The sequence below is a fragment of the Dendrobates tinctorius genome, unplaced genomic scaffold (genome assembly GCF_039654945.1).
Source record: "Dendrobates tinctorius isolate UK_male_01 unplaced genomic scaffold, ASM3965494v1 ptg000179l, whole genome shotgun sequence".
Classification (NCBI taxonomy): Eukaryota; Metazoa; Chordata; class Amphibia; order Anura; family Dendrobatidae; genus Dendrobates; species Dendrobates tinctorius.
In genome coordinates, this window is record NW_027361846.1 from 3,676,381 (window position 1) to 3,704,340 (window position 27,960).

General features: G+C 51.4%; 1 protein-coding gene across 1 annotated transcript in view; it reads right to left on the reverse strand.

The window, feature by feature from the left end:
• LOC141054879 (SCO-spondin-like) overlaps positions 1-27,960 on the reverse strand; it is a 463,576-nt gene that overhangs the window by 282,370 nt on the left and 153,246 nt on the right. Inside the window, exons 37-43 of the mRNA XM_073551763.1 lie at positions 20,770-20,910; positions 20,512-20,694; positions 19,013-19,163; positions 11,876-12,035; positions 7,387-7,441; positions 7,084-7,182; positions 6,032-6,250 (exon numbers count right to left, since the gene is read on the reverse strand). Of these exons, the coding sequence (XP_073407864.1) occupies positions 6,032-6,250; positions 7,084-7,182; positions 7,387-7,441; positions 11,876-12,035; positions 19,013-19,163; positions 20,512-20,694; positions 20,770-20,910 (1,008 nt within the window). The remainder of the gene's footprint in view (positions 1-6,031; positions 6,251-7,083; positions 7,183-7,386; positions 7,442-11,875; positions 12,036-19,012; positions 19,164-20,511; positions 20,695-20,769; positions 20,911-27,960) is intronic.

Here is a 27,960-nt window from a genome sequence, read left to right on the forward strand (position 1 = left end):
GAGACCATAGGGAAAATACTAGAAGTTCACAGAGAGAACACAGGAAGAATTCCAGAAGAACATGGCGAGAGCATAGGGAGAATACTGGAAGACCACGGTGAGAACATAGGCAGAACAAGGTTAGAACATATGGAGAACACAGCGAGAACATAGAATGCTGGAGGACCACGGAGAGAACATAAGGAGAACATCAGAATACCATGGCAAGAAGATAGGGAGAATACAAGAAGTATATGGCAAGAACATACGGAAAATACTGAAGGAATACAGGGAAAATCCTGGAAGAACATGGCGAGAACATAGGGAGAATACCGGAAGACTACTGCGACAAAATACAGAGAACACAAGAAGTACACGGCGAGAACACAGAGAGAACACCGGACGAACACAGCAAGAACATAGGGAGAATACAAGAAGTACACGGCAAAAATACAGGGCGAACACTGGAAGAACATGGGAAGAACAAAGGGAAAATACAAGAAGTATTTGGTGAGAATACAGGGAGAACACCAGAAGAGCATGGCAAGAACATAGGAAGAATATTGGAATACCACAGCGAGAAGATACAGAGAAAAGCGGAAGACCATTATAAGAACATTGGGAGAATACAAGAAGAATATGGCGAGAACAAAGGAAAAATACAAGAAAGTGGGGAATACACAGGGAGAATACCAGAACATGTTGAAAACATAATGTAAGGATTTGTACTCACTCAGGTGCGTAGGAGGAAACAGGAGGCTTGTTCTCATGTTCTCTAGAAAGTCCATGTGGGTTTATTTGCTTCATAAACCACCAAAACACCAACAAAAAGTGAACAGTCTTTACATCAGGCAGACAAATCCTCAATATCCATAGCAGAGGTCTGCTCTCTCAGCCTGTGGGCACACAGGCTGTGCAATGCCCAGCATGCAGGCTCGGTCTGGAGCAAAACACACACAGGAAGGCTTCTCCCTCTCTGCACACAGACCACTCTGTAGTAGCCAACTTGAACACATTGAAATCTGTCCACACTGACAGACTCCCAAACACTCACTGCCATGTGCCAAACACACCTTCATTATGTAAGCTGTAACCACACCCACAGGTGAGGTACATATCACATGGACAGGTCACGTGATCATGACATCACTGTAGGTCCTCAAACCTCTGCAGGTCCTGCAGGGAAAAGGGGTACGATAAGCACTCTCACCCAGAGGTGAGGTATGTGGGTAGCCAGACCCTCCCATCTCTCATAGCTACCCGCAACCTCCCTATGATTATGTGGCCATTAGCCTCCTTACATATTCCCCCCCTCTGCCTAAAGCTGCGGGGTTAGGCAGCTTCCATTACCCGACCAGAGACCCTTCTCGGTCACCTTTGATAGTCGATCCGTCTGTCAAAGTCAGGCCCTATCACTAAACCTTTTTGAAAGAAAGTATCATTTGACTCCGTCACGTTCTCTGATAGAGTTGCACCCTTGTCAGACCATTTTCTCCCTGACCACCTCCGCTGCTTTGTGCGCCCATGAGACTCCCTTACAGTCGAGCTACTATCTGCTCTGAGTCTGACCCTTTGTCACTACGTCTGGTACAGGGTCTCCTGCCTATGGTACTCAGCACTGAGTTAACAGAGGAGTCACTACTTCTAACCCTTATAGCTTCAGATTGAGTACTGCTAGTCTTTAGAGAACCCCTTCACCTCTCTATAGCTTGGGTTGGAAGTAGTCGCCACCTTCTTTCCAATTCCTGTAGCTATACCTTAATCTGCAGTCTTTCCCATCTCAACTACTTTACCTCTCGTAGGCACGCCAGCCGATATTCCAGAATAATTTGAATATTTTTAAGGCTCTTCATTGATCCGACAACGAAGAATGGAACCATCCCATCTTCACCAGCTACCTGGGCTTCAGAGTCAGCCGGGATCCTCAAACTCGCTACACCGGACTTATTCGCAATTTCTTGCATCATTTGTCCAAGTCTCCCAATGACTCTCCTCACCAGACTTCTGGGCACTTGAACGACGTCTTCCACAAATAACAGCTGACTGTGAGCTTTCATTGCATGCTCAGACGTCGAGCGGTTTCCTTATTCCTCAACAGGATCATCTGTTTCGTGCGAAGACAGTGTAGGTGCATGTCACTCAGGATAGCCACCCGCTTCACTGTGACTTCCCAAGTCGACAGTATAACCAACTGCTGATACTCTGGTGCCCAGTTCACACTACACGCCTCCACCGCCTTTCTAAATGCCTCATGCACGTCCTCACTGGCGCACGTCCTTGAGTACCTCTACCACGCACTGAAAGACAGAAGTCTCCCCTTCTAGGATACAGTGTTTGATCTCCTCTTTTGCGAGAGTCAGTGTGGTTTTCCAGGACATCGACCTCCCTTGTGAGGCCAGCTGCATGGCACTTACCCGGCTGGATTTCTTCGACCCTGGAGGCCACTTCTTTGGTCAGTCTCCAACTCACTCCCCTTCACTGTAATCAGATCCGGCGAGCACGACAATTCATTCTGTAGAGGGGAGAGCTAATTTTTCCGGCTGTCCAGGTGTCTCTGGAGCTGAGCCTTAGCTTCCTGTTCAGCCTCTTGCTCAATCTTAAGCTCTCGGAGAACTTTATCCCGCTCTCCTGCCAGGCAGCGACGTTCGTCCTCTCCCCGGAGAAGCTCCTGCTGATGCTTCTCATGGGCGTCTCTGAGACATGCGTTCTTCTCCTCCAAGTCTGCGGACAGCTCCCGGAGGGCTTGTTCACTTTGTGTCCTCGCTTTTCTCATTGAACTTATCTTTGACTCCAAAGCCGCGATTTCCTCAACCTTCTGTTCCTCCAGATGCTTTAGTTCGGCCTGCAAATCTGCCACTTTTTACTTCTCACTAACAAACTCTTTGGTGAGGTCCTGGAGCTCCTGTTCTTTATTGCAGCAGGTCATTTCCAGTTGGAACACGTGTTCTGTGACCTGCCAAGCAGAGCGCAGCTCCTCCTTGGTGGAGTGGATGGTAGTAAGCAGCTTCTGCTCCTGCGCTTCCTTCTCTCCAAGCTGAGCCTTGGCTACAGAGAGCTCGGACTCCAGGTGACGCACCTGATCCAGCTGCGTGGAGTTGGCGGCTTCCATACTCGACACCTTCAACCTCTCGTTCACCAGCTGTTGACAAACCTTGTCGTGCTCTTTACCCGAGCACATTTCCTTTGTCAGTTTGTTGATTTGATCGTTTTGTTGTCGGGTGGCAGCGGTCGATTCGGACAGCTTCTCCTGCAGGCTCTCTGTTTTTTCTTGGAGTTCCTCTCCAAATGCGATTTGAGCTGTTGGATCCCTACCACCACCCTAGGTCAGTTTCATTTTCCCCACGTCATCAAGTACTTCTGCACTGAGGTTTGTCAGTGGTAAAGGAACCTTCTAATCAAAGACATTAACCTGGTTTGCACCTGACCCTGCCTCTTCTTCATCCCTCTTCGCAGAGTGTAGCCTGTCCTGCCTTTCTGCGGACGCGGTGTCCCCGGCGACTAGAGGAAGATTTGCAATTTGTACCTGGCTCTACCATACCACACTCTCTTTCCCTTGCGTTAGAGTCACAGTCTGAATTGGAGTCACCACCAGTCACCCTGGACCAACAAGTCCCCACTTATACAGGTGTTGGTCCCCATTCCTGGAGTTACCCCGTTTTCAACAGTCACACTGGTGGTTACCTCTGCTAAGTCCAAGAGTTGGTCAGACCCACACTTCCGTCCGGTCATCCCTAACTCTGGACTATCGACATAAGGGGGCGCTACCTCCTCCTCTTTATGCATCCCACCACCAGGAACCCCTACACTACAGCCCAATGCTGGGGTGGAGCTCCCTTAGGGTCACTCCAGCTTCCCTCTGAGCAATCAGACACTCCTCTTTCCTCCCACAAGTCCCAAAATCATTCAAAGTCCTATTACTACAGGGTATGGCAATTCTGGGACTACAGGGTCGTCATGGCTGGAAATAATAGTGGGGGTCTTAATGATTACCCTGGACACTGGATAATCTTTAGCAACCCCAGGGACTTAGTGGACGTCCATCTTCCTTCCGGAAATCAGATAGACAGGGAGTGTGGCGCTCACCAGGGTCACCGGGCTCCCTGAGTCCAGAAGTCCAGTCACGTACTCTCCATTGACTTCTACAGAAAAACTCTGGGACATCTTGTCAGATGGAAAGTCAGTACAACATCCTGGACATGTGCTGTTTGAACACTGAACCCAGCAACAGTCTACCGGCGCATTCGCCACTGCTCCTTTTATTTTGTGATGCTCCGCCCTTTTTTGACTCCACCCCTTTTGGGACTTCACCCCCTTTCTGACAACCCTCTCTCCTTGGGGAGCATGCCGTGGACTCCCCATGGCCCTCTCAGGCCCCTCACCGCCTGTACACGACAGTCTATCTGCCCCAACAGTACCACACAGCAAAGCTCCACACTTCTCCGCAAGGCTGTGCACGGCTCCGCATAGCAAGGCTCAGCATCGTTCTGCACAGCTCAGCAAGGCTCCGCACCACTCTGCACAGCTCCACAAGGCTCTGCACCCCAGACCTCCAGACGGCTCTGCGGACCTTCGTAACCCCCCAAGTTACTGCCAGAAGCTTTTAATCTTCGTGGCCCCGCCGAGCTACCACCAGATGCTTGCTGTAATTCTCCCAGGTACCTCCTGGATCGATGCCTGCAGTCTAGCACCAACTGTATGGATTTGTACTCACTCAGGTGCGTAGGAGGAAACGGGTGGCATGTTCTCTTGAAAGTCCATGTGGGTTTATTTGCTTCATAAACCACCAACAAAAGGTAAACAGTCTATACATTGGGCAGACAAAACCTCAATGTCCATAGCGGAGCTCTGCTCTCTCAGGCCTGTGGGTACACAGGCTGTGCAATGTCCAGCACGCAGGCTCGTCTGGAGCAAAACACACACAGGAAGGCTTTCTCTGTCCCTTTCTGCACACAGACCACTCTGTAGTGTCCAGCCTGGACACATGGAAATCTGTCCACACTGACAGACTCCCAAACACTCACTGCCATGTGCTAAACACAACTCCATTATGTAGGCTGTATCCACACCCACAGGTGATGTAAATATCACATGGGCTGGTCATGTGATCGTAACATCACTGCAGGTCCTGCAGGGAAAAGGGGTATGATGAGCACTCTCACCCAGAGGTGAGGTATGTGGGTAGCCAAACCCTCCCATATCTCATAGCTACCCGCAACCCGGACCCAGGTGCACTAAACGACATCTCAGTGCTTACGTGCACTAAAGATAAATACTCCAGGTTACATCACAGGGAGCAGCCATCCCTGTGACACATATCTCCCATTGATTATGCAGCCATTAACCTCCTTACAATAGGGAGAATACTAGAAGACCATGGTGAGAACTTAGAGAGAAAACGGCGAGAACAGTGGAAGACTGTTGCAAGAGCATAGGGAGAATACAAGAAGTATATGGAAAGAACTTTATGAGAACACAGGAAGAACAAAACAAAAACATAGGGAATATATAAGAACTACATCATGAGAACACAGGGATAACACCAGAATAACATGGGGAGGACATAGGGAGAATAATGGAAAACCATGGCAAGATCCTATGGAGAAAACGGTGAGAACACAGGGAAAATACTAGAAGAACACGGCAAGAAAAAAGGAAAAATACAAGAAATACACAGCAAGAACACAGGGAGAATACCATAAGAACATGGCAAGAACATAGGGAGAATATCGGAAGACCACGGAGAGAAGATATGGAGAACAAGGAGAGAACATAGGGAGAATAGCGAAAGACCGTGGCGAGGATACCGGGAGAATAGTAGAAGCTCGTGGCAAGAACATAGGGAGAAATCAAGAAGTACAAGGCAAGAATATAGGGAGATCACCGGAAAAACATGGTGGGATATTGGGAGAATACAAGAAGTACACAACGAAAACATAATGAGAACACCAGAAGAATATAATGAGAACATAGGGAGAATAGTGAAAACCATGGCGAGAACATAGAGAGAATGGACTGTCCATGTATCAGCGGGTATTTTCTCCATGTCACATACCTGTAAGGTTCCATAGCTTTTGCAGGTCGATCTGGAGGTACGGTAACCTGGATGGAGGATTGGGGTAATCCTCCTCCTGGGGGCTCCACCCCTGATTCTGCACAGTCAGAGAAATATGGTTGAGCTGTGCTGTGTGCGCTGGGTGGTCAGTTTCATGTGAAGAAGATGTGAAGCTGCTATGCGGTAGAAGTGAGATCCTCAGGGGTGTGTAACAATCACCTGTGAGAAGTAGGAAAGACTAGTGTATCTCAAGATCACAAGACTTTCTGCCTTCAATTATCAGGTAATTTGTGAGGGGATTAAATAGAGTTGAGCCTTAATAGCCCAAGCACCTGCATGCCACATCTTCTGCCCTATAGCTGACACTAGTAATGGTGATGTAACAGCACAACCTAGAGAAAGACTGAGGAGAACTTAAAGCTGACAAGAAGAGAGCCTAGAGAAGATTAGAGAAGGCCAGAGCTGAACCTACTGGTAATCAGAAGAGAACACACTGATGGCCCAAACAGAATCTATACATAGATGGTGCATGTAAAGCCTATGAATGGTCCAACAAGAGCTACAAATGGCCCGAGGACAACCCAGAGATGGCCCGAGGACAACCCTGAGGTGGCCCGAGGATAACCCAGAGATGGCCCGAGGACAACCCTGAGGTGGCCCGAGGATAACCCAGAGATGGCCCGAGGATAACCCAGAGATGGCCCGAGGATAACCCAGAGATGGCCCGAGGATAACCCAGAGATGGCCCGAGGATAACTCAGAGATGGCCCGAGGACAACCCAGAGATGACCCAAGGATATCCCAGAAACGGTTGAGGACAACCCAGAGATGGCCAGAGGACAACCCAGAGATGGCCCGAGGTCAACCCAGAGATGACCTGAGGATAACCCAGAAATGGACAGAGGACAACCCAGAGATGACCGAGGACAACCCAAAGATGGCCTGAGGAGAACATATAGTCCTAATTAAAGCTATAAATGAATGAAATAGCAGAAGGCAAAATGACGAGGACTACAAATACACTGCATTACACCCATCACAAGAATACTTACTTCCTGCTCCCGGTGTGGGGTAGGTTACCAGAGCAGGGGCAGGTGCACTTCCAGGCAGAGATGTAGTACTTGGGTTGGCAGTTTTGGTTCCATTAGGAGCTGAGAAAACAAATGAATTCTGCATAAATATGTGCCCCCCTCTAAAATGCACAGGTCATGTAATTTTAAAGAGAATGAGGAGTTATGACTCTATGTTGACGGCGACGGTGGTGGGTGTGAGGGCCTGAATGCATAGAGACATCATGGAGGAATGGAACATTGTGAAAACATGTAATGCAACTCATCATAAAAGCAAGGACTGACCAGTCTCCAAGCAGAAGCAGCAGACGTCCCCGGATCCCTGCACCAGAAGCTGACCCTGGAAGATAAATCACACAAGGAATGGCCACAATGTGAGGAGAGGAACCTCTGTTCTATGTGATGATCCGCTCTTCTAGGAGAGGGACCTCTGTTCTATGTGAGGAGAGGAGGAGCCTCCGTTCTATGTGAGGAGAGGAGAAGCCTCCGTTCTATGTGAGGAGAAGCCTCCGTTCTATGTGAGGAGAGGAGAAGCCTCCGTTCTATGTGAGGAGAGGAGGAGCCTCCGTTCTATGTGAGGAGAAGCCTCCGTTCTATGTGAGGAGAGGAGGAGCCTCCGTTCTATGTGAGGAGAGGAGGAGCCTCCGTTCTATGTGAGGAGAGGAGAAGCCTCCGTTCTATGTGAGGAGAGGAGAAGCCTCCGTTCTATGTGAGAGGAGAAGCCTCCGTTCTATGTGAGGAGAAGCCTCCGTTCTATGTGAGGAGAGGAGAAGCCTCCGTTCTATGTGAGGAGAGGAGAAGCCTCCGTTCTATGTGAGGAGAGGAGAAGCCTCCGTTCTATGTGAGGAGAGGAGAAGCCTCCGTTCTATGTGAGAAGCCTCCATTCTATGTGAGGAGAGGAGGAGCCTCCGTTCTATGTGAGGAGAGGAGGAGCCTCCGTTCTATGTGAGGCGAGGAGGAGCCTCCGTGCTATGTGAGGAGAGGAGGAGCCTCCGTTCTATGTGAGGAAAGGAGGAGCCTCCGTTCCATGTGAGGAGAGGAGAAGCCTCCGTTCTATGTGAGGAGAGGAGAAGCCTCCGTTCTATGTGAGGAGAGGAGGAGCCTCCGTTCTATGTGAGGAGAGGAGGAGCCTCCGTTCTATGTGAGGAGAGGAGGAGCCTCCGTTCTATGTGAGGAGAGGAGGAGCCTCCGTTCTATGTGAGGAGAGGAGGAACCTCCGTTCTATGTGAGGAGAGGAGGAGCCTCCGTTCTATGTGAGGAGAGGAGGAGCCTCCGTTCTATGTGAGGAGAGGAGGAGCCTCCGTTCTATGTGAGGAGAGGAGGAGCCTCCGTTCTATGTGAGGAGAGGAGGAGCCTCCGTTCTATGTGAGGAGAGGAGGAGCCTCCGTTCTATGTGAGGAGAGGAGGAGCCTCCGTTCTATGTGAGGAGAGGAGAAGCCTCCGTTCTATGTGAGGAGAAGCCTCCGTTCTATGTGAGGAGAGGAGAAGCCTCCGTTCTATGTGAGGAGAGGAGAAGCCTCCGTTCTATGTGAGGAGAGGAGAAGCCTCCGTTCTATGTGAGGAGAGGAGAAGCCTCCGTTCTATGTGAGGAGAGGAGAAGCCTCCGTTCTATGTGAGGCGAGGAGGAGCCTCCGTTCTATGTGAGGAGAGGAGGAGCCTCCGTTCTATGTGAGGCGAGGAGGAGCCTCCGTTCTATGTGAGGAGAGGAGGAGCCTCCGTTCTATGTGAGGAGAGGAGGAGCCTCCGTTCTATGTGAGGCGAGGAGGAGCCTCCGTGCTATGTGAGGAGAGGAGGAGCCTCCGTTCTATGTGAGGAAAGGAGGAGCCTCCGTTCCATGTGAGGAGAGGAGAAGCCTCCGTTCTATGTGAGGAGAGGAGGAACCTCCGTTCTATGTGAGGAGAGGAGGAGCCTCCGTTCTATGTGAGGAGAGGAGGAGCCTCCGTTCTATGTGAGGAGAGGAGGAGCCTCCGTTCTATGTGAGGAGAGGAGGAGCCTCCGTTCTATGTGAGGAGAGGAGGAGCCTCCGTTCTATGTGAGGAGAGGAGGAGCCTCCGTTCTATGTGAGGAGAGGAGCCTCCGTTCTATGTGAGGAGAGGAGGAGCCTCCGTTCTATGTGAGGAGAGGAGGAGCCTCCGTTCTATGTGAGGAGAGGAGGAGCCTCCGTTCTATGTGAGGAGAGGAGGAGCCTCCGTTCTATGTGAGGAGAGGAGCCTCCGTTCTATGTGAGGAGAGGGGGAGCCTCCGTTCTATGTGAGGAGAGGAGGAGCCTCCGTTCTATGTGAGGAGAGGAGGAGCCTCCGTTCTATGTGAGGAGCGGAGGAGCCTCCGTTCTATGTGAGGAGAGGAGGAGCCTCCGTTCTATGTGAGGAGAGGAGGAGCCTCCTTTCTATGTGAGGAGAGGAGGAGCCTCCGTTCTATGTGAGGAGAGGAGAAGCCTCCGTTCTATGTGAGGAGAGGAGAAACCTCCGTTCTATGTGAGAGGAGAAGCCTCCGTTCTATGTGAGGAGAAGCCTCCGTTCTATGTGAGGAGAGGAGAAGCCTCCGTTCTATGTGAGGAGAGGAGAAGCCTCCGTTCTATGTGAGGAGAGGAGAAGCCTCCGTTCTATGTGAGGAGAGGAGAAGCCTCCGTTCTATGTGAGAAGCCTCCATTCTATGTGAGGAGAGGAGGAGCCTCCGTTCTATGTGAGGAGAGGAGGAGCCTCCGTTCTATGTGAGGCGAGGAGGAGCCTCCGTGCTATGTGAGGAGAGGAGGAGCCTCCGTTCTATGTGAGGAAAGGAGGAGCCTCCGTTCCATGTGAGGAGAGGAGAAGCCTCCGTTCTATGTGAGGAGAGGAGAAGCCTCCGTTCTATGTGAGGAGAGGAGGAACCTCCGTTCTATGTGAGGAGAGGAGGAGCCTCCGTTCTATGTGAGGAGAGGAGGAGCCTCCGTTCTATGTGAGGAGAGGAGGAGCCTCCGTTCTATGTGAGGAGAGGAGGAGCCTCCGTTCTATGTGAGGAGAGGAGGAGCCTCCGTTCTATGTGAGGAGAGGAGGAGCCTCCGTTCTATGTGAGGAGAGGAGGAGCCTCCGTTCTATGTGAGGAGAGGAGAAGCCTCCGTTCTATGTGAGGAGAAGCCTCCGTTCTATGTGAGGAGAGGAGAAGCCTCCGTTCTATGTGAGGAGAGGAGAAGCCTCCGTTCTATGTGAGGAGAGGAGAAGCCTCCGTTCTATGTGAGGAGAGGAGAAGCCTCCGTTCTATGTGAGGAGAGGAGAAGCCTCCGTTCTATGTGAGAAGCCTCCGTTCTATGTGAGGAGAGGAGGAGCCTCCGTTCTATGTGAGGAGAGGAGGAGCCTCCGTTCTATGTGAGGCGAGGAGGAGCCTCCGTGCTATGTGAGGAGAGGAGGAGCCTCCGTTCTATGTGAGGAAAGGAGGAGCCTCCGTTCCATGTGAGGAGAGGAGAAGCCTCCGTTCTATGTGAGGAGAGGAGGAACCTCCGTTCTATGTGAGGAGAGGAGGAGCCTCCGTTCTATGTGAGGAGAGGAGCCTCCGTTCTATGTGAGGAGAGGAGGAGCCTCCGTTCTATGTGAGGAGAGGAGGAGCCTCCGTTCTATGTGAGGAGAGGAGGAGCCTCCGTTCTATGTGAGGAGAGGAGCCTCCGTTCTATGTGAGGAGAGGAGGAGCCTCCGTTCTATGTGAGGAGAGGAGGAGCCTCCGTTCTATGTGAGGAGAGGAGGAGCCTCCGTTCTATGTGAGGAGAGGAGGAGCCTCCGTTCTATGTGAGGAGAGGAGCCTCCGTTCTATGTGAGGAGAGGGGGAGCCTCCGTTCTATGTGAGGAGAGGAGGAGCCTCCGTTCTATGTGAGGAGAGGAGGAGCCTCCGTTCTATGTGAGGAGCGGAGGAGCCTCCGTTCTATGTGAGGAGAGGAGGAGCCTCCGTTCTATGTGAGGAGAGGAGGAGCCTCCTTTCTATGTGAGGAGAGGAGGAGCCTCCGTTCTATGTGAGGAGAGGAGGAGCCTCCATTTTATGTGAGGAGAGGAGGAGCCTCCATTCTATGTGAGGAGAGGAGGAGCCTCCATTCTATGTGAGGCGAGGAGGAGCCTCCATTCTATGTGAGGCGAGGAGGAGCCTCCATTCTATGTGAGGCGAGGAGGAGCCTCCGTGCTATGTGAGGAGAGGAGCCTCCATTCTATGTGAGGAGAGGAGGAGCCTCCGTTCTATGTGAGGAGAGGAGGAGCCTCCGTTCTATGTGAGGAGAGGAGGAGCCTCCGTTCTATGTGAGGAGAGGAGGAGCCTCCGTTCTATGTGAGGAGAGGAGGAGCCTCCGTTCTATGTGAGGAGAGGAGGAGCCTCCGTGCTATGTGAGGAGAGGAGGAGCCTCCGTTCTATGTGAGGAGAGGAGGAGCCTCCGTTCTATGTGAGGAGAGGAGGAGCCTCCGTTCTATGTGAGGAGAGGAGGAGCTTCTGTTCTATGTGAGGAGAGGAGGAGCTTCTGTTCTATGTGAGGAGAGGAGAAGCCTATGTCCTTGGGGAAGAGAGGAGGAGCCTCTGTATCTTGGGAGGAGAGGAGGAGCCTCTGTACTTTGGGGAGGAGAGGAGGAGCCTCTGTACTTTGGGGAGGAGAGGAGGAGCCTCTGTAAGTTGGGAGGAGAGGAGGAGCCTCTGTAAGTTGGGAGGAGAGGAGGAGCCTCTGTAAGTTGGGAGGAGAGGAGGAGCCTCTGTACTTTGGGGAGGAGAGAAGGAGCCTCTGTAACTTGGCCTTTTGTCATCAGAGCCCTGTGGACAGGAATTCACTCACCTCTGGGCAACCCTGACTGGTGAGCTGGCAGTAGTGGGAACACTGGGTGGTCAGGTTCGGCAGGCACTGGCACACATGGCAGGTTCCTGATCGCCAGCGTTCTCTGATGCTGTATGTCCTCCCGTGATGTGAACAGGTCTCACATGGAGCTGTCTGACACCTGAGGATGGAAAGAGAAGGACACAGCACAGTCAGACAGAACCTGATGTAGGGGCCCCGGAGGGCCCGGTATACATGTGCACAGCACAGAAACAACGGAGAAGTACACAGAGCCGTACAGAGCGCAGAGACGGCGGAGACATACAGAGCGCAGAGACAAAGCCATAAACAGCACAGAAACAGCAGAGAAGTACGCAGAGCCGTACACAGCGCAGAGACGGCGGAGACATACAGAGCGCAGAGACAAAGCCATAAACAGCACAGAAACAGCAGAGAAGTACGCAGAGCCGTACACAGCGCAGAGATGGCGGAGACATACAGAGCGCAGAGACAAAGCCATAAACAGCGCAGAAACAGCGGAGAAGTACGCAGAGCCATACACAGCGCAGAGACGGCGGAGACATACAGAGCGCAGAGACAAAGCCATAAACAGCACAGAAACAGCAGAGAAGTACGCAGAGCCGTACACAGCGTGGAGCCACCCACAGAGCAGAGACGGAGAGGCCATACACAGCGGAGCCTTACACAGTGCAGTGACACAGAAGCCGTACAGAATGCAGAGACAGCAGATCCGTATACAGCACAGAAACAGCATAGAAGTACGTAGAGCCGTACACAGCACGGAGCCGCACACAGTCCAGAGACGGCGGAGCCATACATAGTGGAACAGCATACAGCACAGACACAGCAGAGCAGTAAAGAGTGCAGAGGCACATTCCATAGACACAGCAGAGCCATAGACAGAGGAGCTGCACACAGCGGAGCAGTAACCAGTGCAGTGGAACATACCACAGACACAGCGGAGCAGTAGACAGCGCAGCGGCACATACCACAGACACAGCGGAGCAGTACACAGCGCAGCGGCACATACCACCGACACAGCGGAGCAGTAAACAGTGCAGAGGCACATACCACAGACACAGCGAGGCACATTCCACAGACATAGCGCAGCAGTACACAGCTCAGCGGCACATCACAGACACAGCGGAGCAGTATACAGCGCAGCGGCACATCACAGACACAGCGGAGCAGTACACAGCGCAGCGGCACATACCACAGACACAGTGGAACAGTACACAGCACAGAGGCACATACCACAGACACAGCGGAGCAGTACACAGAGCAGAGGCACATACCACAGACACAGTGGAACAGTACACAGCACAGAGGCACATACCACAGACACAGCGGAGCAGTACACAGCGCAGAGGCACATACCACAGACACAGTGGAACAGTACACAGCGCAGAGGCACATACCACAGACACAGCGGAGCAGTACACAGCACAGAGGCACATACCACAGACACAGCGGAGCAGTACACAGCGCAGAGGCACATACCACAGACACAGTGGAACAGTACAAGAGCGCAGCTGCACATACCACAGACACAGCGGAGCAGTACACAGCACAGTGGCACATACCACAGACACAGCGGAGCATTACACAGCACAGTGGCACATACCACAGACACAGCGGAGCAGTACACAGCGCATCGGCACATACCACAGACACAGCGGAGCAGTACACAGCGCAGTGGCACATACCACAGACACAGCGGAGCAGTACACAGCGCAGAGGCACATACCACAAACACAGCGGAGCAGTACACAGCGCAGCGGCACATACCACAGACACAGCGGAGCAGTACACAGCGCAGTGGCACATACCACAGACACAGCGGAGCAGTACACAGCGCATCGGCACATACCACAAACACAGCGGAGCAGTACACAGCGCAGCGGCACATACCACAGACACAGCGGAGCAGTACACAGCGCAGTGGCACATACCACAGACACAGCGGAGCAGTACACAGCGCAGCGGCACATACCACAGACACAGCGGAGCAGTACACAGCGCAGTGGCACATACCACAGACACAGCGGAGCAGTACACAGCGCATCGGCACATACCACAGACACAGCGGAGCATTACACAGCACAGTGGCACATACCACAGATACAGCAGAACAGTACACAGCGCAGCAGCACATACCACAGACACAGAGAAACAGTACACATCACAGCGGCACATACCACAGACACAGCAGAGCAGTACACAGCGCAGCGGAACAGTACACAGCGCAGTGGCACATACCACAGACACAGCGCAGCGGCACATACCACAGACACAGCGGAACAGTACACAGCACAGTGGCACATACCACAGACACAGCGGAGCAGTATACAGCACAGTGGCACATACCACAGCGCAGCGGCACATACCACAGACACAGTGGAGCAGTACACAGCGCAGCTGCACATACCACAGACACAGCGGAGCAGTACACAGTGGAGCCATAGACAGCGCAGCGGCACATACCATAGACACAGCGGAGCATTACACAGCACAGCGGCACATACCACAGACACAGCGGAGCAGTACACAGCGCAGTGGCACATACCACAGACACAGCGGAGCAGTACACAGCACAGTGGCACATACCACAGATACAGCAGAGCAGTACACAGCGCAGCAGCACATACCACAGACACAGAGAAACAGTACACATCACAGCGGCACATACCACAGACACAGCGGAGCAGTACACAGCACAGCGGCACATACCACAGACACAGCAGAACAGTACACAGAGCAGCAGCACATACCACAGACACAGAGAAACAGTACACATCACAGCGGCACATACCACAGACACAGCGGAGCAGTACACAGCGCATCGGCACATACCACAGACACAGCGGAGCATTACACAGCACAGTGGCACATACCATAGATACAGCAGAACAGTACACAGCGCAGCAGCACATACCACAGACACAGAGAAACAGTACACATCACAGCGGCACATACCACAGACACAGCAGAGCAGTACACAGCGCAGCGGAACAGTACACAGCGCAGTGGCACATACCACAGACACAGCGCAGCGGCACATACCACAGACACAGCGGAACAGTACACAGCACAGTGGCACATACCACAGACACAGCGGAGCAGTATACAGCACAGTGGCACATACCACAGCGCAGCGGCACATACCACAGACACAGTGGAGCAGTACACAGCGCAGCTGCACATACCACAGACACAGCGGAGCAGTACACAGTGGAGCCATAGACAGCGCAGCGGCACATACCATAGACACAGCGGAGCATTACACAGCACAGCGGCACATACCACAGACACAGCGGAGCAGTACACAGCGCAGTGGCACATACCACAGACACAGCGGAGCAGTACACAGCACAGTGGCACATACCACAGATACAGCAGAGCAGTACACAGCGCAGCAGCACATACCACAGACACAGAGAAACAGTACACATCACAGCGGCACATACCACAGACACAGCGGAGCAGTACACAGCACAGCGGCACATACCACAGACACAGCAGAACAGTACACATCACAGCGGCACATACCACAGACACAGCGGAGCAGTACACAGCAAGGCACATACTACAGACACAGCGGAGCAGTACACAGTGCAGTGGCACATACCACAGACACAGCAGAGAAGTACACAGCGAGGCACATACTACAGACACAGCGGAGCAGTACACAGCGCAGAGGCACATACCACAAACACAGCGGAGCAGTACACAGCGCAGAGGCACATACCACATACACAGCAGAGAAGTACACAGCGAGGCACATACTACAGATACAGCGGAGCAGTACACAGCGCAGAGGCACATACCACAAACACAGCAGAGCAGTACACAGCGAGGCACATACTACAGACACAGCGGAGCAGTACACAGCGCAGAGGCACATACCACAAACACAGCAGAGCAGTACACAGCGCAGCGGCACATACCACAGACACAGAGGAACAGTACACAGCACAGCGGCACATACCACAGACACAGCAGAGCAGTACACAGCGCAGCGGCACATACCACAGACACAGCGGAGCAGTACACAGAGCAGCGGCACATACCACAGACACAGCGGAGCAGTACACAGCGAGGCACATACTACGGACACAGCGGAGCAGTACACAGCGCAGAGGCACATACCACAAACACAGCGGAGCAGTACACAGCGCAGAGGCACATACCACAGACACAGCAGAGCAGTACACAGCGAGGCACATACTACAGACACAGCGGAGCAGTACACAGCGAGGCACATACTACAGACACAGCGGAGCAGTACACAGCGCAGAGGCACATACCACAAACACAGCGGAGCAGTACACAGCACAGCGGCACATACCACAGACACAGCAGAGCAGTACACAGCGCAGCGGCACATACCACAGACACAGCAGAGCAGTACACAGCGAGGCACATACTACGGACACAGCGGAGCAGTACACAGCACAGCGGTACATACCACAGACACAGCAGAGCAGTACACAGAGCAGCAGCACATACCACAGACACAGCGGAGCAGTACACAGAGCAGCGGCACATACCACAGACACAGCGGAGCAGTACACAGCGAGGCACATACTACGGACACAGCGGAGCAGTACACAGCGCAGAGGCACATACCACAAACACAGCGGAGCAGTACACAGCGCAGAGGCACATACCACAAACACAGCGGAGCAGTACAAAGCGCAGCGGCACATACCACATACACAGCAGAGAAGTACACAGAGAGGCACATACCACAAACACAGCGGAGCAGTACACAGCGCAGAGGCACATACCACAAACACAGCGGAGCAGTACACAGCACAGAGGCACATACCACAAACACAGCGGAGCAGTACACAGCGCAGAGGCACATACCACAGACACAGCGGAGCAGTACACAGCGCAGCGGCACATACCACAAACACAGCGGAGCAGTACACAGCACAGAGGCACATACCACAAACACAGCGGAGCAGTACACAGCACAGAGGCACATACCACAGACACAGCGGAGCAGTACACAGCACAGAGGCACATACCACAGACACAGCGGAGCAGTACACAGCGCAGAGGCACATACCACAAACAAAGCGGAACAGTACACAGCACAGAGGCACATACCACAAACACAGCGGAACAGTACACAGCACAGAGGCACATACCACAGACACAGCGGAACAGTACACAGCACAGAGGCACATACCACAGACACAGCGGAACAGTACACAGCACAGAGGCACATACCACAAACACAGCGGAGCAGTACACAGCGCAGAGGCACATACCACAGACACAGCGGAGCAGTACACAGCGCAGAGGCACATACCACAAACAAAGCGGAACAGTACACAGCACAGAGGCACATACCACAAACACAGCGGAGCAGTACACAGCGCAGAGGCACATACCACAGACACAGCGGAGCAGTACACAGCACAGAGGCACATACCACAAACACAGCGGAGCAGTACACAGCACAGAGGCACATACCACAAACACAGCGGAGCAGTACACAGCGCAGAGGCACATACCACAAACACAGCGGAACAGTACACAGCACAGAGGCACATACCACAAACACAGCGGAACAGTACACAGCACAGAGGCACATACCACAAACACAGCGGAGCAGTACACAGCGCAGAGGCACATACCACAGACACAGCGGAGCAGTACACAGCACAGAGGCACATACCACAGACACAGCGGAGCAGTACACAGCGCAGAGGCACATACCACAGACACAGCGGAGCAGTACACAGCGAGGCACATACTACGGACACAGCGGAGCAGTACACAGCGCAGAGGCACATACCACAAACACAGCGGAGCAGTACACAGCGCAGAGGCACATACCACAAACACAGCGGAGCAGTACAAAGCGCAGCGGCACATACCACATACACAGCAGAGAAGTACACAGAGAGGCACATACCACAAACACAGCGGAGCAGTACACAGCGCAGAGGCACATACCACAAACACAGCGGAGCAGTACACAGCACAGAGGCACATACCACAAACACAGCGGAGCAGTACACAGCGCAGAGGCACATACCACAGACACAGCGGAGCAGTACACAGCGCAGCGGCACATACCACAAACACAGCGGAGCAGTACACAGCACAGAGGCACATACCACAGACACAGCGGAGCAGTACACAGCACAGAGGCACATACCACAGACACAGCGGAGCAGTACACAGCGCAGAGGCACATACCACAAACACAGCGGAGCAGTACACAGCACAGAGGCACATACCACAGACACAGCGGAGCAGTACACAGCACAGAGGCACATACCACAGACACAGCGGAGCAGTACACAGCACAGAGGCACATACCACAAACACAGCGGAGCAGTACACAGCGCAGAGGCACATACCACAGACACAGCGGAACAGTACACAGCACAGAGGCACATACCACAAACACAGCGGAGCAGTACACAGCGCAGAGGCACATACCACAGACACAGCGGAGCAGTACACAGCGCAGAGGCACATACCACAAACACAGCGGAACAGTACACAGCACAGAGGCACATACCACAAACACAGCGGAGCAGTACACAGCGCAGAGGCACATACCACAGACACAGCGGAGCAGTACACAGCACAGAGGCACATACCACAAACACAGCGGAGCAGTACACAGCACAGAGGCACATACCACAAACACAGCGGAGCAGTACACAGCGCAGAGGCACATACCACAGACACAGCGGAGCAGTACACAGCACAGAGGCACATACCACAGACACAGCGGAGCAGTACACAGCGCAGAGGCACATACCACAGACACAGCGGAGCAGTACACAGCGCAGAGGCACATACCACAGACTCAGCGGAGCAGTACACAGCGCAGAGGCACATACCACAAACACAGCGGAACAGTACACAGCACAGAGGCACATACCACAAACACAGCGGAGCAGTACACAGCGCAGAGGCACATACCACAGACACAGCGGAGCAGTACACAGCGCAGAGGCACATACCACAGACACAGGGGACATTATTTGCTCGCTGATGGTTTGGTTGATCACTCAGTGTGAGGACTCGTGGACTGGGTGCAGGAATCTATTAACCCATTTTATTCTGTGGCTGTGGGGCGCCATTGTTGAGGGCGATGGTTACCTGCGTGCCTTGCGGTAGATTCCCCGACACTGCTTCCCATTTCCATGCTTGGTGGGATTGTTAGGACTGCGGAAGGACCACTGTATACTCTGCACCCCACAAGGACCAAGGCACTCGCCCCAGGGTGACCAGGCAGACCAGCCACAGTGCACTGCAGAGAAAGATACTGGTGGATCAGAGTGATGACACTGCAAACAGATCATCAACCTGACACCCTCATCCAGGGCTCTAGATACTGGGCAGCCCTCATCAAGGGTTCTAGATAGTGACAACCCTCATCCAGGGTTCTAGATACTGACAACCCTCATCCAGGGTTCTAGATACTGACAACCCTCATCCAGGGCTCTAGATACTGGGCAACCCTCATCAAGGGTTCTAGATAGTGACAACCCTCATCCAGGGTTCTAGATACTGACAACCCTCATCCAGGGTTCTAGATACTGACAACCCTCATCCAGGGTTCTAGATACTGACAACCCTCATCTAGGGTTCGAGATACTGACAACCCTCATCTAGGGTTCGAGATACTGACAACCCTCATCTAGGGTTCGAGATACTGACAACCATCATCTAGGGTTCTAGATACTGACAACCCTCATCCAGGGTTCTAGATACTGACAACACTCATCTAGGGTTCTACATACTGACAACCCCATCCAGGATTCAGGACACTGACAACCCTCAATCAGGGTTCTAGATGCTCAAAACCCTCTTCTTGAGTTCTATGTTGACAACCCTCATCCAGGGTTCTATATAATGACAACCCTCATCCAGGGTTCTAGATACTGACAACACTCATCTAGGGTTCTAGATACTGACAACCCTCATCTAGGGTTCTAGATACTGACAACCCTCATCCAGGGTTCTAGATACTGACAACACTCATCTAGGGTTCTATATACTGACAACCCTCATCTAGGGTTCTAGACACTGACAACCCTCATCCAGGGTTCTAGATACTGAAAATCCTCATCCAGGTTTCTAGATGCAGACAACCCCATCCAGGATTCTGGATATTGACAACCCTCATCTAGGGTTCTATACATTGACAACCCAATCCAGGATTATAGATACTTACAAACCTCATCCAGGGTTCTAGATACTGACAACCCTCATCCAGGGTTCTAGATACTGACAACCCTCATCTAGGGTTCTAGATACTGACATCCCTCATCTAGGTTTCTAGATACTGACAACCCTCATCTAGGGTTCTACATACTGACAACCCCATCCAGGATTCTGGATACTGACAACCCTCAATCAGGGTTCTATATAATGACAACCCTCATCCAGGGTTCTATATAATGACAACCCTCATCCAGGGTTCTAGATACCGACAATCCTCATCCAGGTTTCTAGGTACTGACAACCCTCATCCAGGGTTCTAGATACTGACAACCCTCTTCTTGGGTTCTATATACTAGAAACTGACCCCCCACACACACACATTGAGGGTTCTAGTTTCTGCCGCACTCCCAGCCAGGCTTCTAGTCACTGACCGTTACATTCTGGGTTTTGCCTGCATTGCTTCATGGTGCCGTCCTGACAGCTACAGATCTGACAGTTGGCCTTCACCAGCTGTCCTGGCCAGTAGGTGGACCCATCCACCTCACATGGACATTCCTCCGGCCGTACACAGTGATTCAAGCCGTCCAGCAGATATCCATCCGGACACTGACAACCTAATCAGATACACAAAGGGTTAACTTAATGCAGGCGGTATCCCATGCAGAATCAGACCCCGAACCCCCACAAACCGGAGAAGCAGGGCTGGTCACTGAGGCAGACCCGATTATGGCTCAGATCCGAACAGGTCATTGGACATCGGGCACAGGCCTTGTATTCCAGGTCAGGAGGACAAGATGAGGGCTGAGGGCAGCCGTCCTGGTGACACGTATCTGGGGGAAACGGGGGACAATACCATGTCATCAGTAACATTGGGGAACAATTCTGAACATCATTTATGATGAGTTTGATTTTTCTGCTGATTTTAACATTGCGCTTAATTTTGTACTATCACGTCACATTTTTTCATTTTTCTCTACAGCTTATCGTAAAGCAATTCCTCAAGGCAGGATCAAGCACAGCACAAGCACTGGGTAGATCAAGCACTGCACAAGCACTAGGTAGATCAAGCACAACACAAGCACTAGGTAGATCAAGCACAACACAAGCACTAGGTAGATCAAGCACAACACAAGCACTAGGTAGATCAAGCACAACACAAGCACTAGGTAGATCAAGCACAACACAAGCACTAGGTAGATCAAGCACAACACAAGCACTGGGTAGATCAAGCACAACACAAGCACTAGGTAGATCAAGCACAACACAAGCACTGGGTAGATCAAGCACAGCACAAGCACTAGGTAGATCAAGCACAACACAAGCACTAGGTAGATCAAGCACAGCACAAGCACTAGGTAGATCAAGCACAGCACAACACTAGGTAGATCAAGAACAGCACAAGCACTGGGTAGATCAAGCACAGCACAACACTAGGTAGATCAAGCACAGCACAAGCACTAGGTAGATCAAGCACAGCACAAGCACTGGGTAGATCATGCAGAGCGCAAGCACTAGGTAGATCAAGCACAGCATATGCACTAGGTAGATCAAGCACAGCACAAGAACTGGGTACATCAAGCACAGCACAAGCACAAGGTATATCAAGCACAGCACAAGCACTAGGTAGATCAAGCACAGCACAACACTAGGTAGATCAAGCACAGCACAAGCACTAGGTAGATCAAGCACAGCACAAGCACTAGGTAGATCAAGCACAGCACAAGCACTAGGTAGATCAAGCACAGCACAAGCACTAGGTAGATCAAGCACAGAAAAAGCACTATGTAGATAAGCACAGCACAAGCACTAGGTAGATCAAGCACAGCACAAGCACTGGGTAGATCAAGCACAGCACAAGCACTGGGTAGATCAAGCACAGCACAAGCACTAGGTAGATCAAGCACAACACAAGCACTGGGTAGATCAAACACAGCACAAGCACTGGGTAGATCAAGCACAGCACAACACTAGGTAGATCAAGCACAGCACATGCACTAGGTAGATCAAGCACAGTATATGCACTAGGTAGATCAAGCACAGCACAAGAACTGGGTACATCAAGCACAGCACAAGCACTAGGTAGATCAAGCACAGCACAACACTAGGTAGATCAAGCACTAGGTAGATCAAGCACAGCACAAGCACTGGGTAGATCATGCACAGCACAAGCACTAGGTAGATCAAGCACAGCATATGCACTAGGTAGATCAAGCACAGCACAAGAACTGGGTACATCAAGCACAACACAAGCACTAGGTAGATCAAGCACAGCACAAGCACTAGGTAGATCAAGCACAGCACAACACTAGGTAGATCAAGCACAGCACAAGAACTAGGTAGATCAAGCACAGCACAAGCACTAGGTAGATAAGCACAGCACAAGCACTAGGTAGATCAAGCACAGAAAAAGCACTATGTAGATAAGCACAGCACAAGCACTAGGTAGATCAAGCACAGCACAAGCACTGGGTAGATCAAGCACAGCAAAAGCATTGGGTAGATCAAGCACAGCACAAGCACTGGGTAGATAAGCACAGCATATGCACTAGGCAGATCAAGCACAGCACAAGAACTGGGTACATCAAGCACAACACAAGCACTAGGTAGATCAAGCACAGCACAAGCACTAGGTAGATCAAGCACAGCACAACACTAGGTAGATCAAGCACAGCACAAGCACTAGGTAGATCAAGCACAGCACAAGCACTAGGTAGATCAAGCACAAGCACTAGGTAGATCAAGCACAGCACAAGCACTGGGTAGATCAAGCACAGCACAAGCACTGGGTAGATCAAGCACAGCAAAAGCATTGGGTAGATCAAGCACAGCACAAGCACTGGGTAGATAAGCACAGCACAAGCCCTAGGTAGATCAAGCACAGCACAACCACTGGGTAGATCAAGCACAGCACAAGCACTAGGTAGCTCAAGCACAGCACAAGCACTGGGTAGATCATGCACAGCACAAGCACTAGGTAGATAAGCACAGCACAAGCACTAGGTAGATCAAGCACAGAAAAAGCACTATGTAGATAAGCACAGCACAAGCACTAGGTAGATCAAGCACAGCACAAGCACTGGGTAGATCAAGCACAGCACAAGCACTGGGTAGATCAAGCACAGCAAAAGCATTGGGTAGATCAAGCACAGCACAAGCACTGGGTAGATAAGCACAGCACAAGCACTAGGTAGATCAAGCACAGAAAAAGCACTATGTAGATAAGCACAGCACAAGCACTAGGTAGATCAAGCACAGCACAAGCACTGGGTAGATCAAGCACAGCACAAGCACTGGGTAGATCAAGCACAGCAAAAGCATTGGGTAGATCAAGCACAGCACAAGCACTGGGTAGATAAGCACAGCACAAGCCCTAGGTAGATCAAGCACAGCACAACCACTAGGTAGATCAAGCACAGCACAAGCACTAGGTAGATCGAGGACAGGACTAGCACTAGGCAGATCGAGGACAAGACTAGCACTAGGTAGATCTGGGGCAGCTCCAGCACTAGGTAGATCGAGAACAGGACTAGCACTAGGTAGATCGAGGGCAGCACTAGCACTAGGTAGATCTGGGGCAGCTCTAGCACTAGGTAGATCGAGGACAGGACTAGCACTAGGTAGATCGAGGGCAGCACTAGCACTAGGTAGATCTGGGGCAGCTCCAGCACTAGGTGGATCGAGGACAGGACTAGCACTAGGTAGATTGAGGACAGCACTAGGTAGATCGAGGACAGGACGAGCACTAGGTAGATCTGGGGCAGCACTAGGTAGATTGAGGGCAGCACTAGCACTAGGTAGATTGAGGGCAGCACAAGCACTGGGTAGATCGAGGACAGGACTAGCACTAGGTAGATCTGGGGCAGCACTAGGTAGATTGAGGGCAGCACCAGCACTTTGTACTGAGTACTTTCATTTTTCTTGTAGTTTTACACTGATCCTATCAATTAAAGTCCACACAACAGAGCAAAGCAACCCGCACCGCAAACGCACCTATTGGCACTGTAAATGTCCGTGTACTACAAATGCTGCTGGCAATTGAACCTGATTCTTCGGGTGATTGCCCAGAAAAAACAGGACTGAGTGCATGTAAAAGAAAGAGGGACGGCACTCACCAGTCTTCAAAACCAATAATCCAGAAATTCAGAACATCTTCGACAGGAGAAAGGGTAAGGGAGTGTGGAAGCATTATCAAAATAAGTTGTAAAGGACCCCCTGCGACTACCTCAGTGCATCGATTGGAAAAAATTTAGCTGTCGGTCAACTCGCTTTTCTTAAGCACAAAGTTGAGGGTGCCAGAACAGGCAGCACTAGCACTAGGTAGATCGAGTACAGCACTAGCACTAGGTAGATCGAGTACAGCACTAGCACTAGGTAGATCGAGTACAGCACTAGCACTAGGTAGATCGAGTACAGCACTAGCACTAGGTAGATCGAGTACAGCACTAGCACTAGGTAGATCGAGGGCAGCACTAGCACTAGGTAGATCGAGGGCAGCACTAGCACTAGGTAGATCGAGGGCAGCACTAGCACTAGGTAGATCGAGTACAGCACTAGCACTAGGTAGAGGAAGGGCAGCAATAGCACTGTATGGATCGAGGGCAGCACTAGCACTAGGTAGATCGAGGGCAGCACTAGCACTAGGTAGATCGAGTACAGCACTAGCACTAGGTAGATCGAGGGCAGCACTAGCACTAGGTAGATCGAGGGCAGCACTAGCACTAGGTAGATCGAGTACAGCACTAGCTCTAGGTAGAGGAAGGGCAGCACTAGCACTTTATGGATCGAGGGCAGCACTAGCACTAGGTAGATCGAGGGCAGCACTAGCACTAGGTAGATCGAGGGCAGCACTAGCACTAGGTAGATCGAGTACAGCACTAGCACTAGGTAGAAGAAGGGCAGCACTAGCACTTTATGGATCGAGGGCAGCACTAGCACTAGGTAGATCGAGGGCAGCACTAGCACTAGGTAGATCGAGGACAGCACTAGCACCAGGTAGATTGAGTACAGTGTTTGTGCCGGTTTCCTCCCACACTCCAAATACTGATAGGGAATTTAGATTGTGAGCCCCATCGGGGACAGAGATGATAATGTATGCAAACTGTAAAGCGCTGCGAAATATGTTAGCACTATATAAAAATAAAGATTATTATCAACACGTGATAAGACGCCATTGGTGAACATACGGTTAGCGAGAGCCAAGACATTATTCCAGTCATCTTTACTTTTGTAAAGTGAAACCTTCATGATAGAACAAGAAAAATAAATAAAAAATGGAGTCTGCTCGTCTCCCGTCAGCGATGCGCCCAGCGCCTCATTCAGGGCCAGTGTTCCTTTAACTTCCCTCTTTTCAATAAGAGCATTATGCTACAGACCATGAGTACAGTAGGTAATGAGGAAGATTCTGAGACTGAAGATGTCTCCGCTTATGAGGGATCTGACCAGCATGTGTTGGACAATTTGGCACCACATTTGGGACAATCAAAAAAGTCTGCAGAACTGATAGCATCAAGACTGCATGAGAAACTTGCTTGACAAAGGAGCAGAGGCGCCCCACTCTCCATCCAGGGAATGTGCGTCTCTGCAATACTTTACTGTAGAAATGACAGTGGCTTTGTGTGTCGCCATAATATACTGTGCATGGTCTAACTGAGGAATTGGGAATTGTAATCCATAACTCAAATGAATGGCAACCGTCCATCGATAGCTCAAAGAGGAGCTTAAAGTGTGTCCTCTACAATGGTAAGTATTTGGGGCCGTCACAACTTTCTATTCAATTTCTCTTTGTGAAGAATACAGAGACTCAAAGAGAGTCATTGAGTTGTAATATCACAAACACAAATGGATCTTCTGTGATGGCCTTACAATGGTATGTTACGTCTTGGTCAGCAGCACGGATACACCAAGAGCAGAGCTCGTGAGAAGCATTGGGCGCAGAGGAATTGGCCTCCAAGATCTGACCTCAAATCTGGTGATCCAAACATCCTTCTTGAGCCATTTGGTGACAGAAAGAACATTATATTCCCACCTCTGCACATGGGTCTCATGAAGCAATTCGATAAAGCTTTACCAACTGAAGGAGACTGTTCCAAGTACCTCATTTTGACATTTCCTAGCCAGTCATTTGAAAAAGTCCGGCATGATTGATGGTCCACAGATTCGGCAGCTCATCAAAGATGAACCTTTCATCGGGACAATGTCGGAGCTCCAAAAGAATACCTGGTTATCATCCAAAGACCCAGTGAAGGACTTTCTTGGAAATATGGGAGCAAACAATTACACCAAAATTGTCCAGAAACTCTTTGAGAGCTACAAAATGCTTGGTTACAACATGAGCATCAAGGTGCATTGTCTGCAGCCATCTTGGACTTTCCTGAAAACTTTAGTGCTGTCAGTGATGAGCAAGGTGAACTATTCTACCAAGAGGAGAAGGTTGTGGAGGGACCGTATCAGGGTAGATGGGATGTGCATATGATGGCCGACTATTGGAGCATCAAGCGAGATTGTCCACAGATTGAGCACTCCAGGAAAAGCCAGAAGCGTGTATTACCAGGGCCATATTAGCAACTGGGCACTGGAGGGCGGGTGCCTAGGGAGGCAAGGTGCAGGGGGCAGTGCTATCATGAAGGAAAACATTTTTTAAATCCCTTTGCTGGACCAAGTAGCAATAATGGAGATTTTTTAATGGGGGGGGATTATATATGCGAGCACGCAACAGGGGCAGAGGCACACCACTCAACTCCAGTCTAAACAGAAGAAAAATTATCGGAATGGTACAGGATCTGTGATGGTGTCACGACCATATGACTCGAGAGGGAGGAGTCAGAGTTTTGCCGGATAGAAGATGCAGGAGAAGCTAGAGGAGATGGGGAAACTTGTGAGACGTAATGAGGGAACAGGTACATGGGGGGCTTGGGGTAAATGATAGAGGGGTATAAGAGGGTGCAGGGGGTATGTGATAGAGGGGTACAAGGGGTTGCAGGGGGTATGTGATAGAGGGGTACAAGGGGGATGCAGGGGGTATGTGATAGAGGGATACAAGGGGGATGCAGGGGGTATGTGATAGAGGGATACAAGGGGTTGCAGGGGGATTGTAATAGAGGGTATAAGGGGATGCAGGGGGTATGTGATAAAGGGGTACAAGGGGGATGCAGGGGGTATGTGATAGAGGGATACAAGGGGGATGCAGGGGGTATGTGATAGAGGGATACAAGGGGGATGCAGGGGGTATGTGATAGAGGGATACAAGGGGGATGCAGGGGGTATGTGATAGAGGGATACAAGGGGGATGCAGGGGGTATGTGATAGAGGGGTACAAGGGGGATGCAGGGGGTATGTGATAGAGGGGTACAAGGGGGATGCAGGGGGTATGTGATAGAGGGGTACAAGGGGTTGCAGGGGGATTGTAATAGAGGGTATAAGGGGATGCAGGGGGTATGTGATAAAGGGGTACAAGGGGGATGCAGGGGGTATGTGATAGAGGGATACAAGGGGGATGCAGGGGGTATGTGATAGAGGGATACAAGGGGGTTGCAGGGGGTATGTGATAGAGGGATACAAGGGGGATGCAGGGGGTATGTGATAGAGGGATACAAGGGGGATGCAGGGGGTATGTGATAGAGGGGTACAAGGGGGATGCAGGGGGTATGTGATAGAGGGGTACAAGGGGTTGCAGGGGGATTGTAATAGAGGGTATAAGGGGATGCAGGGGGTATGTGATAGAGGGGTACAAGGGGGATGCAGGGGGTATGTGATAGAGGGATACAAGTGGGATGCAGGGGGTATGTGATAGAGGGGTACAAGGGGTTGCAGGGGGATTGTAATAGAGGGTATAAGGGGATGAAGGGGGTATGTGATAAAGGGGTACAAGGGGGATGCAGGGG